Genomic DNA, 14,397 nt, shown 5'->3' on the forward strand with positions numbered 1-14,397 from the left:
TGTGAGACAGATACATTGTTTTGTGGATGTGTAAGAAACTGGGTTCCTCACTGGAGTAAAGGAGATGTAGAGCTCGTAGATGTTAAGCAACCTAGTGAGCAGGAAACAAAACATGTTATAGTGAGAATACAGCCTTCTCCAACGTCCAGCCATGCTACAATTTCCAGGGTGGAGGAGTAGCAAGTAATGGAGGTCACACAGCAGTGAATAGTGGAAGCCCCTACGCCTATCCATGAAAAGTTCCATTGCTGCACCCTCCATGAATTCTCAACTCTTACTGCATCTGCCTCATGGCCAAAACTGAAGATGGTTGAAGACTAACTTTCTTGTTTGAGTTCATCAGCCCAGCCCTGCACTAAATGAGGTGCCAGCCTCACTCCGCCACCACTGCAACCAATTACTCCTCTGGCCTCCTGCCTATTGTACACTCCTTGGGGGAGCCGGTGAATCTATGGGAATATCTGCTTCAAAAGCATCCTTGCACTGCATTCTGTCTTTAACATGTGCATGCAACCTCTAGAAGGTCTGCTAGTGTTTGTATGGAAGATTTGATTCAGGTTTCCACGCTCTTCTCTGATATGTGTAGGTTGGTTCCCTTTGGCAGTGAGATCTCCAGCAATTAACTTTCTCTTCTCTTGCTTACTGGTCTATATGATTTTCTCTATTTAGTAAAATGTGAAGATGATACTTCTAGGCAAAGCTATGCTGTCCTATACAATAAATAACCTGTATTGTCTCTATTACTGAAGAAACATACAAGTTACTATACTTGACATGTTTCAATTCTAAATATTGTGCAATTGGGCCTTGCTGGTCTCAAGGCAAACTTGACTATTGACAGCCTTGTTGCTGTTTTGTAGTCCCCCATGTTGGTTGTATAAGACCATAAGACCATTATTTTCATGCCATTTTCAGAGTGTTTGTCACTGGACTGGCCTAACATTGAAATATGCTAATTAGGGTCTGCCAGTTCTTTTCCATGATAGGTGATATATCACATACAGAGACTCACTGGTTAATAGCCTTCCTCAGTCCAAAGAGCCAATTGCCAGCATTTGAGTCCCATAGAAATGAAATGTGAGAGGTGGAAATGGAAAAAGCTGATAAGATTTAGAATGTAAATTCATTTTTTATTAAATTGAAAAATGAATTCGTTCTCATATTTAAAGCAATTTTCATGTGCTTATTTATGTTATATGAGCAAATGGCTTTTTGCCTGAAGTGTCTGCAACACATAATTTACCCGCCACACTAAACTCAAATTTCCCTGTCCCAATTTTTATAAACACATTTCTTCAAACACAACTGAAACACATGTTTCAGAATACTGTGTTCGCAAGAATGATACGCCTGCTCTATTTTAATTTGAATCCTACATCAATGGCCTGATGGATTTGGGATCAGGCGCATTTGACCCTCCGCTCTATTTAGAAGAACTGATGGGGTCTTTTTTTATGTGCCGGAAAAGCTTGCGGTCCCAAACAGACTCATACTAATGACCTCCTCACTCAAGGAGACTACTCCCAGGGTCATTAGTTTTTTCATTTTAATAACAATAAATAAAGTTGCTGGGCGGCCACTTGAAACATGACAGCTGCTCACCAAACCTTCAGTTTTTCCACAGGTTCCTTTCTAGCTGTGGCTCCTTTGAAGATGGTCAGTGGTGATCTCATTAAATGGCAGAAGGTAGCTGTTGGACTTGGCCCTTCTGGCAGGTTCACCCCTGAAATTTTGGCCTTGAACTCTGAGATAAGTATAGTGATTTCTGGTCTTTGCGCACTTTAGCACTGTGGTGCAGTGTAAAGTGCGTGCGCTCTCTGAGTGCGTGTGCGAGATTGGCCTGCCCTCCCATAGGAATGCATGGGGGATATGTGTGTCCATTATAGTTCCTGATGTGTGGGGAGTGCAGGGTTGAGTTTGGTATGTGCAGACTCGTGTGATTAAATGCTGCGCGATGATGTGCGCGGATTTATTGTGCCTAGCATGGAAGTGCCACTTCTAGAAGTTGGCCTGTCTGTGCAGTGAATGTGAATTGACTGTCTGGCTTGTGATTGTCTGGAGCTAGCTGGTGTGCCTGGCTCCAGGAGTCAGGATGGGTCTGCCCCAGTGGTGAATGGAGAGATCTGCATGTTGATGGGAGGGAGGAGTGCACCTGGGACCTGAATAGGGCTGGGCTTTCCCTCTACAATGATGGCTCCGCCCCCTGTGGTGCTTCTCATGTCCCTAGCCTGTCCGGTGAATAGGGAGAGGGGCTGAGCAAAACAAAGTGCTCAGGAACCAGTTGCATCTGGTTTACCCCTTGCCTGCACCTTCAGACAAAGGAAATGTGTGTATAAAAAGAGGCTGTGACCTCATGTAAAATGTTCTTGTTTCCTGACTTGAATCTACCAGGGGCGTGCTGCTGCTGGGGCCCAGGAGAGGGCTCCCTGCCCTGCACCTGGATGCCCTGGATGCCCTGGATGCTGAAGTTTTTCTTTGGAACCCTTCTACTTTTTGATTCCTGACAGAGGGGGCCTTGCTGATGGTGGGGCCCAGGAGGGACCGCCATGGGGTCTGTCTCCTTGCTGGAGTGCCCTGTGTGCTGACCCCTGGGCCCTACATTGTCCCCCCTGCTTCCCAAAAGGCTTCTGGACTTCTGCCTGCTCCCCGTGCTAAATAGCGCTTTTGCGCCGCTGGAGCGGCGATGCCTGTCTTGAGGGATTCCCCGGCGAGGGGATTCCCCCTCCTTGTGCCTGTGCGGGTGCCCACCCCGCTTATTTATTTAATTCTCGAGCGGGTGCCCACCGCGCTTATTTTGTGTGCCTTAGCGGATGCCCACCCCGCTTCTATGTTTTAATTGCGTATCAAGGGTGCCCACCCCTCGTTACTGACCCCGCGATTCACCGCCGCTGCTGTGGGTAAACAGGAAGTCAGGCGGCCGGGCGCCTAGAGTCGGGCGGGACTTCCGCTTGCTTCCAGGAAGTCTCGCCCGCCGCCGCGCTGGGATTGGCTAGAAGCGCCGGCGCCCAGCCGGAACAGGAGACGGCTTCCCGGAGCCTCGTAGGGCTCTACACTAAGTCCCGGTCCCGAGATTGGGGACCGGGTGAAGACCGGGTGAAATGGGTGCTTTGTGAAGGTGGGGCTCTCGTGTGGAGAGAGAGCCCTGCAAAGCGCTACCGCCTCCCGAGGAAGAGAGCCCCGCAAGCATGCTGCTTCCCGAAGAGCCGCCGCACCAGATAAAGAGGAGTCCCCTGAGAAGCCCGGTGAGTGAGGAAGGGCTGGGGGGAAGCCCCGTGCAGCCAAGTGTTGGCTGTGCCCGCGAAAGGCACAGCGTCAGAGCAGCCCTGTGTGCTCAGTGGGCCGCTCCAACCTTTTGGGGGCATGTTTGTTTAAGACTCCCCGCCCCACAGAAGTTGCTATACAGCCCGTGAGGGGCCAGGGGAGCCCGAGTTGAGCCCTGTGGCTCGAACGATGGGCATGAGTTACTTCCAGAGCCTAGATGGCTCCACCCCTGTGCGCAATATGTATTTCTAGAGCCAGAGGGCTCCAGCAGTTGGCGCAGTTTTGTTCCTAAGGGCCGGTGAGGGCCCATGTCGCTGATGTTGACCACTCCAAATTTAACCGGTATCGGAGCGTCGACGCGTTTCGGTGGCATTGAAGGATTACAACCACATTCTTCAGGACAATAAAACTTAACTTCTCCTTATTGTCAGCATCACCTGTGCAATCGCACAAAGGTGAGAATCCTTTTTCTAGTTTTCACTCGTTATGACCTTCCGAGGTAGTTGTTACACTCCTCAGGTGCTTGTGCATGGGGAACTAGTTAAGATTTATTGTCCTGAAGAAGGTGGTTGTAATCCTTCAATACCACCGAAACGCGTTGACGCTCCGATACCAGTTATATTTGGAGTGATCAACATCAGTGAGGGCATTGGGAATTGAACCCAACTCAATGTTGCACCAAAGAAATCTAGAAACAGCTATAAGACAGATTTGATTGTCTTTGTTTGCTCTTCTCCAATGTAGTTGTATGAACTCTCCATCTCTTTTATATAAAAGTTTTTTTAGATATGGGTATTTATAGTACATTCAGTGGAATGTTTTTTAATTTCGTAATAAACAGTCAGTTTTTTATATAATTATTTGTGGTATATATATTTTTTCCTTTGCAAATGTTTCACTATAGATTGAGGTTGTTTCAAATATTGAATGGGTGAATACTTGAATGTTGAGTGTGTTTCTTGATACATATAAAACCATAAGGGAAAAATTCTATTTTTTTACATATAGTAACCTGGTGCTCCATTCCCTTTTGGTCGAAAGAGAGCCCCTCTCATTTGTTTGAGATATTTTTATATATAACCTTGTGTGGCGTTTCCTTTGTGGTGGGCCTTGAGTGTTATTGCTGGGTGCGCGCGAAAACGCTTTACACATTGCCTCCGGGATCAGCCTTACTGCTCGTGTCACGTTGCCAAGGTGGTGAGCAGGGGTTATCTTTGGAGTGTAACTTCCTTGCCCTAACTAGAGTGGTGGTTTCTGCCTGGCTTTGGCACAAGTCTCAGCCAACCAGAGATCCCATTTCTAACAGTAGCCAACCCTGGGTGGTGGAGGATGTGACCTCTGCCGCTTTGAGGAATGGAAGTCCACCAGCCAACCTTAAATTCAGGCCATTCATCCTGATAAAGTCACCTACTTTCAGCAGTGGCCCATGTACGTAAGAGCAATGGGGCCGGGAGGGGGAAACTTTTGACAGACGACCTCAAGGGGAAATTAAATAAAAAATGTATTTTCTCTCCGCCCACCGCTTTTACCTGCATGTGCCGCAGCCACCTACTTTCTTTGAGCATCACAGACACCACAATGTAGTCGCAGATGAGTCTTACCACACATACTGTTGTGCTTTATGTTCTCTTGTATTTTATTGCAGTCCATCCTCCCTATTGGAGCTGTTATTGGAGTATCGTTATGCATGTGGCTCATTAACCTGATTGGTCGAAAGCTGTGTCTGGTCCTCTGCACCCTGCCTTTTCTATTTGGCTACACAGTCATCATTGCATCCCCAACTGTCTGGGTACTCTGCTTCGGGCGACTTCTGACAGGAGTGGCCACTGGAATGGCTTACCTTGTTGTTCCTGTAAGTACCATCCATTCAATCTGTCTACTCTACTCCCTAATCAAAGTCTAATGTTTAGTTATCATGAGCTTAGATACAGAAGTCTAATGCGCGCCATTGTATATCGGAATCAGACCAGGATGGCCATTTCTAAAAAGCGTTTGGTTACAGGCAGCTGCTGCTCTCTGCTGACAGCATTAATGAGTTCCATACTACCTGGCATAATACAGATGTTTACATTACAGCTATGTAGCAGTTGAAGCTGCGATAGTCACCTTGTGCTTTACAGTTTGAAATGCTTTGAATAAAGTTGCCACCTTTTTCCTACTATAGGTTATACGGGCAAGCTGCCAAGTGGTTGTTAAATAATGTGTTCTATGTTGTAAAATAAATGTAAATAATTATTTGAACATACTATGCAGAACAGAGTTCTTTCTCACCGAGGGATGCTACATACTAGTAGATAATACTCAATTTTTCTATCATTGTAAATGGCGTTACCAATTTATCTATATGTGCATTGCCAGCCATAGCAGACAATGACAGGGTTGGCTCAGACACTGTGTGATATGACTGCGGATGAATGTAGCACTCTTACTTCTGCAGAACATCTCAACGTTGTTTATGTGTATCCTGCTCTCAGTCCAGACATGCTGCCTATGAAACTTAAGGGAGAGGATGTGGCGTAACTGCCTGAGCAGCTGACTTTGGAGCTGGGGATCCAAGTTCAAGTCTCGGCTTTGACTCAACATCCTGTGATTCTGGGCAAATCGCTTGATCTCCCCATGCACATGGATAGCGCCTGGATACCCTCGTGGGCGATAAGCTGCACTCTACAAATCTGAGTATTTATACACAAAAGTGATGGTGGGAATGCTTGAATGAATTTGAGCAACTAGTAATTACTCGGGTCTACCTCCCAGTCCATCAGTATTTTGCGCATCGTACCGCCTAATTGCGGACCCAGCCATATTGAAATCAGTCTCAACCCTGTTCCAGTTGGAATATTCCAGCTCGATCTGCCAAGACAGGTCCTCTCTGAACCAGAACTATAAAACTTAGACATTCTTCTCAGGTGTCAGGAATTGCATCCAATACTTTCTCCTAAATACATGTGAGCGGTATGTTATCCATATCCATTTTCCTCTCCTCTCCAGAGTCCATGTCACAGGTCCAGCTCGTCTTTGTTCGGACCCTCATCTCTGGCAACCAGAAGCCATCGCCATTACCAAACACTAGGGCTCAAGAACGAATAAGGGGGACGATGCCCAGTGTAGGAGCTGGAGGGCTGGATCCATTTTGGACAATATCACTTTACAAACTATTTTCATGTTTTAATTTTTTATGGTCTTTTCAATGCAATAAACTATTTAGATTGATTAGTTGATTGATTGATGAATTCATTTCATTCCAATTAAGTGTTCATGAAATTATTTTATGTGGATATCCAAAAATACTTGCATGAGTTTAGTGCTCTGATGTTCAGTGATAGTGCACATTAAGGTCCAGATTTACGAAGCCTTTGTGCTGCCCTTGCGCTGCACAAAGCAACGCAAGGCCACGCAAAGGTTTCAGTAAGATGTACGAAGCCACACAATGGGCTATTTGTGCCTCCTGGCACGGCTTTGTAAAGAAATGTAATACAATGCAGCTACAGTTCAAGCTGGGTGGCGATCCTGTGCATCCACCCATGGATTTAATGTAATTCCAGATTTACAAAGGTTTGTAAACCTAGGATTGTGTCAAATCAGTAGTCTTTCCGGAGGATGTTGAAAATAGGAGGACAATTCTTTTTTCTCCTCGTTATTTCCTCTTTTTATGTGTGATGCATTCTGCACAAAAACAATTCTCCCCAAACACTGAAAAGTGTGCTGGAAAAGCCACACTAAAGAACTATGTGGTGTTCAGAAATACAGAAACCCTTAGGCTCTGTGTCTGGTGGTTCATTTATTGAACTAGTTTATTGGGAGCTTAAGGGACATGGGGGCATATGTAGGTAGGCGTTTTTGATTCGCAAATGCCGAAATTGGCCGAATGTCGGCGTTTGCGAATCGCAAAGGTCCCTTTGGTATGTAGGTGGCACTTAGCAAAAAAAGGAATTGCAAAAATTTGGATTCCTTATTTTACTTATAGCATTTAAGGAATCGCAATTTTGCGATTCCTTAAATGCTATGTAGAGGTGCCTTAAAAATTGCGATTTTGGCATAAGGAATCGCAAAATACCACCTACTTCAAGAAGATGGTATTTTGCGATTTCCTTTAAAAATGCATTTAAAAAAAAAATTCAAAGTGCCATGTGGCGCAAAGACATGCCCTTAGGGCATGTATGTGCGCCACATGTACTTACAGGCACATTCCAGGGGTGCAACAGGTGTCCTTTGGACACCAAGGCACCCTTGGAATTGCGATTCTCAAATTGCGATTTTCTCACAGAAAATCGCAATTTGAGAATGTATCCCTATTCATTCCTATGGGACACTCATTCCTTCATTGCGATTCACAATTTGCTAATCGTAAATAAGGAATGTTAGAGATTTGCCAAAAATTGAGAATTATTACCTACATTCCATTTTGCTATTCTCAAATAGCGATTCCTTAAAAATCGCTATTTGAGAATCTCAAAATAGAAATTACCTACACATGCCCCAAAGTCAAAAACATCAATTTCCCTTAAGCAATTTGCGGTCTTGAAAAAGGCACTTAAACACTCTCTGGATTGGTCCGTCAATCTGTGCTCAAGTCATTGATATGGTCTTGCAGTTAGATCACATAACAAATCACTGGGTCTTGTCATTTTCTAGTTCTGGTGCCAAAAAAGTGGTGTTGCATTGCAACTACTAATTGTTAACAGTATTGTGCCTCACCAACCAAATCATGCTCACGGTTTTGCGAATGTGGCTGCATCAAATTATACCAATCACTAGAAAGGTTTTTGCAAGTTCTGTTTCATTCTATCTAATTGGTTTGAATTGCCTTTTTTCAATTTGTGGAAACTTAATTTTGCATTTGGGCTATATGGATGAATATGTGGCACTCTGTTGTTTAATGTTTCCTAGTTTTATTCTGAACTTTTTGTGGGGTTGCTCCTAGAGCTGTCCTATTTGCATACTAAATAGTTATTTGCCAATTATTTGTAAAACCCCAGTGGAGTTGCAACAGCTACTTGGTTGCCATGAAGTCTATTGTAAATCCAACTTAAACAATACCAAGTGTGTTAGAAATGGGGTCTCTAGTTGGCATAGTTATGCACCCTGGCCAAGCAAGTACCACCACTCTAGTCAGGGTAAGGGTAGTACACACTAAAAGTTTACCTGTGTTCACCCTCTGGCAGCTCGGCACAGAGCAGGCAGGCTAAACTGAAGTGGCAATGTGTAATGTATTTGTGCACACACACAGATAGTAACACATTGAAAACACTACAAATGTACTCCACACCAGTGTAGAAAAATAGCCAATATTTGTTAATGTTAATGTTATGGGTGTCTTATATAGCGCTCGGCTACTCCGAGGAGTGTCCCGGCGCTTTCAAACCCACAGCAGACTAACAGAAGGCAGAGGGAGGAACGTAAAAGAAACAGCAGATCACTGTCCATAGAGCCACGTCTTTAGGCCTTTTCTAACGGCCAACAGGTTCGAGGTACCGCGAAGCGACAGAGGGAGGGCATTCCAGAGCTTGGGAGCCAGGTGTTTAAAAGAACGCCCCCCCACCCTTGCTTTCCTAACAGAAGGAACCGTAGCCAGACCAAGAGATTCCGATCTTAGGGATCTAGCTGGCTTGTAAAAAGCAAGGCGTTTCTGAATATATTCAGCTCCCACAGCATGGAGAGCCTTATGCGCCAGCGTAAGTGTTTTAAAAACAATCCGCTTGTGAATAGGGAGCCAGTGTAGGGAATGTAAAAGGTCCGAGGCTCTCGCGCGACGAGGCAGACCAAAGACTGCCCGAGCCGCCGAATTCTGGACCACCTGAAGTTTCTGTAATAGGGAAGACCCAAATACAAAACATTTGAGTAGTCCAGTCTAGAACAGATGAGAGCCTGGACAGTGGTTTTCCTATGCGCAAGCGGGAGCAGGGGAAGAAACTTGCGCAACATTTTCAGGAGACCAAAGCAGGTGCCCGTCAGACCAAGGATCTGGGACTTAAGTGACAGGCAGTTATCAATTTTGACCCCCAGATTCTTCGCAACCTGCGAGGACGTGGGCGGGGACATGTTCACTGGCCACCAATCCTGCCACTTTGGGTCAGCCTGACACCCGAAGAAAAGCACCTCAGATTTTCCAGGGTTACATTTGAGACTGTTTCGCTGAAACCATTCGAACACAGCCTCAAGACACCCACGGATGCTCTCCTCGTTGAACTCAGCCCCCTTCCCACACGTGAAGAGGAGCTGCGTATCATCAGCGTATGATACGATCTGAGCCCCAAATGACTCAGCCAGCACCGCCAAAGGGGTCATAAAGATGTTAAAAAGAGTCGGGCTAAGCCCAGACCCCTGAGTCAAACAAGACCAAAATGACAGAAATCCAAAATACACAAGTCAAGATATTAATTTTGCAAGATTACATCAAAATGCAGTGCTTAGAAGTTAATGACTCCAACTGGGGCTATCTGGTAGCACTTTACCAGGACAAATCCAAAGGTTCAGTCCAACCATGATGGAACGCTGGCCGGATAAAGGATTTACGCAGACCCCTGACAGTACCTTGGATGCGTTGGAAATCGTAGACAATGCGGTGTGCAGAGGAAGTGACACGTCATGGATGCAGGTGATGCATCAGTTCCTGAAGGCTGTGAAAGGTCGTTGATGCTTTGGTGCTTCCAGACGATGCGGTGTGCAAAGGAGGTGATTTGTCAATTGCGGGTGCAAGGCCTCGGTTCCTGAAAGTGGCACGGTGTTGAGGATGAGTCGATGTCAAGAGTGCATTCCGTCGATTCCACAGCGTTGAAGTCCAACCGCTGGGCTGGAGACAGTGCTTCAGTTGAAAGGCAGCTCCAATGCTAAGCGACAGGAGAGATAGGCCTTACTGTAGTGAAAAATGGGTTTAGCAGTTTTTCACTTCCAGACATGTAAAACAAAAAAGTGCTTGTCCTAACTTTTAAATACACTGCACTCTGCCCATGGGGCAACCTTGGGCCTGCCTTACGGGTGCCTTACATGTAATAAAATGGAAAGTTTGGGTCTGACAAGTAGGTGAACTTTCCAGGTCAACTTGGCAGTTTCAAAACTGCACACACAGGCTCTGCTGTGGCAGGCCTGAGACAGGTTTGAAGGGCTACTCAATTGGACACCAGCATAAGTGCTGCAGATTCACTAGTAGTAGCATTTGATGTACAGGCCCTGGGCACATGTAATGCACTATACTAGGGACTTAATAGTAAATAAAATATGCCAATCATGGAGAAAACAAATGTCATTACATTTTAGGCACAGAGCCCATGTACATTTGCACTGCCAGCAGCAGTAAAGTGCCCAAAATCGGAAAGTCAACAAAAACAAAGTTAGAAAAATAGGCGGGATGAGCACAACATTTGGGGATAACCCTTCATAAAGGGCCAGGTCCAACCAAGAATAAAATAGTTAACTTTGGAAAAAGTCCAAAAAAGTATCCATGTTGTTTCTAGCGCACACAGTGGGATTGGTTAAGAGAATGTAACTGTTTGGGACTAAGTATTAACAATAGACTAACGAGGGAACCCCTATTAATGGGCAGAAAGCTTATGAAAAACAATCAACCACTGGGGTCTAGTACAATGTAACGCATCTAAGGAAAATTGCTCAAAGCAATCTCTTATTCTTGCTTACAGTGGGAGGTAGACCCATATGTAACCTGCAAAGCAACAATTTGGGGATAAAATGGAATGGATGTGTCGAGTACAAGCTCATGTAGGTCATTGGTGCTAAAACAATGTGTTTGGATACAAGCTGTCTGCCTACAGTTTGCACTGATCTCTAACAGCTGAGAATGCTACAAAAAATTATTCATCTTCTAGGTTAAATTAAAACTGCCACCTTGGCCTTCTTTCCATTTTTTAAAAGGAGAGGGCTGACATTCATTGGCAGTCTATGACCACAGAAATGGCTTTGCACAAGATGCTGCACAACACCATGATCTCTATGAACCATCTTAAGTAAGTCCTTAATGTATTCCCCACAGTATTCTTCCTTTGGAATGCATTTGCTAATATAGAAGGCCAAGCCTATCTTTATTTGGATACTTTTTAAAACATATTATTGCAAAGTGAATCCTTTTTGGGTGATCATGCTAGGTCTTTCATTTTTTTGGGGACTAACCTGTGAGTGATCTTCAGTTTCAGCACTGGGACAATGGAATGGAATGACCAATGTATATGCTCTGACCCTTAAAATAAGTTGAAGTTGGCTTAAAACTTGATTGGCACATATTACCTTCCTATAATATATGATGTAGAAATACACCAGTGGCATGGAAATTTAAATGCCACGTATTGACTGCAGCATCGAATCCACTACATGGCCTGAAAACATGGTTTAAAGCCTATCCTATGAAACCTGACAGCAGCAACTGAAGCCTTGCTGCCCAGACCTGTCAAAATGACCCTTTTGACAGGTAGGAAAACCTAATTTAAAATATTTAATAATTTGACTGTAAGCCCTACCTTGCTACCCACAAGGTAGGGCGCATAATATTTAAGAATGGAACATGTGTGACAGTAGAATTGTCATGTTCTCCCAGTGACTAGGCCCAAAACTACATTGTTGCTGGTCAAGATGTAACTGATAAAAAGAAAAAGTGAGGAGAGGAGTTGGCCTAACGTCTAAGGCGGTCAACCTCAAACCTAGGGAACTGGGTTCAAGTCTCGTCAATGACGCTGAGCATCCTGTGATTCTGGGCAAATCACTTATTCTCCCTGTGCCTAACAAAAATGAATGTGTCCTAATGTAACTGGTGCTATGTAAAGCCCTTTGATACACTATTCGGGTCAAGTTTGCGCTATATAAAACTCTAATAAAAAAAAAAGGCCAAAGTTAGATTATATATTTACATAAAAAACTTTTTTCCCTGTACCAACTACCAAGTCCATTCAAAGACACATTTTTATATTTAATAAAAATTAAATTAAATGGTGAAGTCATATCTTTATTAAAAAAATTGGAAATGTACCGTCTAGAAAGTTATGCTTAACCTGCCTGAAGCTGCTGAAGAGCACGTTGCATTGGCTCTCCCACAACTACCCAGCCTGTACTTGGCCTGAGTTAGGTGTGAAAGTGTTGTGAAAACTGGTCCCAGAGCAGAGACAATGGCTTAGGAGTGGAGCAGTGTTTGCTTTCCCTGGCAGGAAGACCAATTGGGGTGGGCCCAGGAAATGAATTGACTTCAAAGGGACATATTCTGTCACAAGCAAATATTAGGTGACACTTAAAAAATACCCCAATCTTTTCCCCATTGTCAGACTGGCAACAAACACAGTGGAGAAAAGCTACCCCCTACCAGTGTTGATTGACCATATTAACCTGGCCAACTAGTGGGCTCAAAGGCTCCCCATGAAGAGAGAAGCGTTTCCACATCTTCAATTTTGGGACTAAGGGGCACCATTGGTTGGTTTGCAGTGAGGGAAACAAGAACCGCTGAAAATGTGGATAGGGTTGCTGCTGTAAACTTTGAACCCATTGGTTAGGGAGGAGGCAGGAGTCACCACTACTCACTATCTAGTTGCAACAATCAAGGTGACACCTTTATGGGTGCCACCTCCTTAGACCACTTTCTGTGCCTGCAGAAGATCAGAAGAGGAGTGGACCTGCTGCCTGGGACTTCAGAGGTGCCCTGAAAATGTGGACTTGATCCTTCTTGTATCCAGGACAAAGAAGCAGACGTGCAGGGTAAGTTGCATGAGCTCCTGTATAGCTACAGGTACACACCAGCTGCAAGAGTCTTTTTGATTGAAATATCCAGCTGACCAGTAGCCACTGGATTTGGACTGACCTGTGATGTTGGCCTCTGGCTGACACCATGAGAGTCTCCAAGTTTCCTCCTCTGTGGTGTTGGGGCCCTTAAACGTGTACTCCTGTAGTTGCTTGGTTACCAGAAAAAGTTTGGAACATTTTGAAAACTCTTCATCCCGAACATCAGGGGGTCCTGCAGGAAAAAGTACCTGACTGGCAGTTCCATGGCATCTGATTGAATACCAGATATTTTCTTCTCAAGCTCCCAGCACCTCTGGAAAAATGTGCAAGTCACATTATGCTTTGGGACAATTTTCTGGGAAAAATTGGCAAAGTGTCAGAGCTCCAGCGGGACCAATCTCCTTCAAGTATCCATCCTTTGATTCCATGGAATGGCTACAATTTTAGTGGTATCCCGCTGGTGGAGGATTTTTCTTCTCAAAAAGTGGCAAAGGGCCTGCATTAGAGTTCAGCGGAAAGGATATTCCCTCTCCGCTGTAGACATGCCATGCCATTTGCCTGCCAGCTCTATATAGAGTGGTTGAACAAATGGCAAGTTTTTACTTTCACTTACCCCCACACAAAATGTGGTGGCAAGCGAAAGTAAAAACATTTCAAAGATCTACATGCAACTGGAGGGCATCATTTCATTTTCTTCTCCTTTAAAAGCTATTACTGCTTTGGGATATCTTTCTGAAAATAAAAATAGAAATTGAAAGTGTGCCGTACGCCTCCGTCATGTTTACAAAGCCAAAAGGATCTCTTTCAATTCATTGGTAGGATTGCTGTGATGGCAGTTCCTGGGAATGTAAAAGATGTCCGCTGGAGCATCAGGCATATATATCTAAATTTAAAGTATGGTTACTCTGTGAGGGCGAGTGTAAAATCACTCAAGTAAAAACTCTGTTGCCCTGATGGAGTAACAACACTCTTCATCAAGCCCAAAGTCCCTTTTCAGCAATGACACTTAGAGATTTCAACAATTTTCTTTAAAAAAAAAAGTGATAAAGTCCTTTTCTGAAGTGACAACTTTTAGACTTCCATACTTTTCATCTGGTCCATTTCACTTGGTGTATTGAACCAGAGCTCTATGCGGTTGGCATCAAATCACACCTAAATCCCAGGCTACTGCATCCACAGATTGGCGCTTTTTGCTTTTTGGCACTATTTTCACTTAAAGTTTTAAAAATTCATATCTCTGGTTCCCCATATCGGATATTTCTTGTTTTGGTCTTATTGTACTCATAAACGTTTTCTCTTCATTTTTTGTAATTGGTTGTAGAATGGTATTATGGCAACTCGACGATGCACCTAGCATAAGGTAAATAGTTCTATTTATTTATTTACTTACTTTACTACTGGCTGTCGTACATCCAACTCCACTAC

General features: G+C 44.3%; 1 protein-coding gene across 1 annotated transcript in view; it reads left to right on the plus strand.

The window, feature by feature from the left end:
- LOC147710284 (solute carrier family 2, facilitated glucose transporter member 8-like) overlaps positions 1-14,397 on the plus strand; it is a 171,881-nt gene that overhangs the window by 27,716 nt on the left and 129,768 nt on the right. Inside the window, exon 3 of the mRNA XM_086919341.1 lies at positions 4,907-5,113. Coding sequence (XP_086775467.1) covers positions 4,907-5,113 — 207 coding nt within the window. The remainder of the gene's footprint in view (positions 1-4,906; positions 5,114-14,397) is intronic.

Source organism: Lissotriton vulgaris, chromosome 5 (assembly GCF_964263255.1).
Source record: "Lissotriton vulgaris chromosome 5, aLisVul1.2, whole genome shotgun sequence".
NCBI classification, from domain to species: domain Eukaryota; kingdom Metazoa; phylum Chordata; class Amphibia; order Caudata; family Salamandridae; genus Lissotriton; species Lissotriton vulgaris.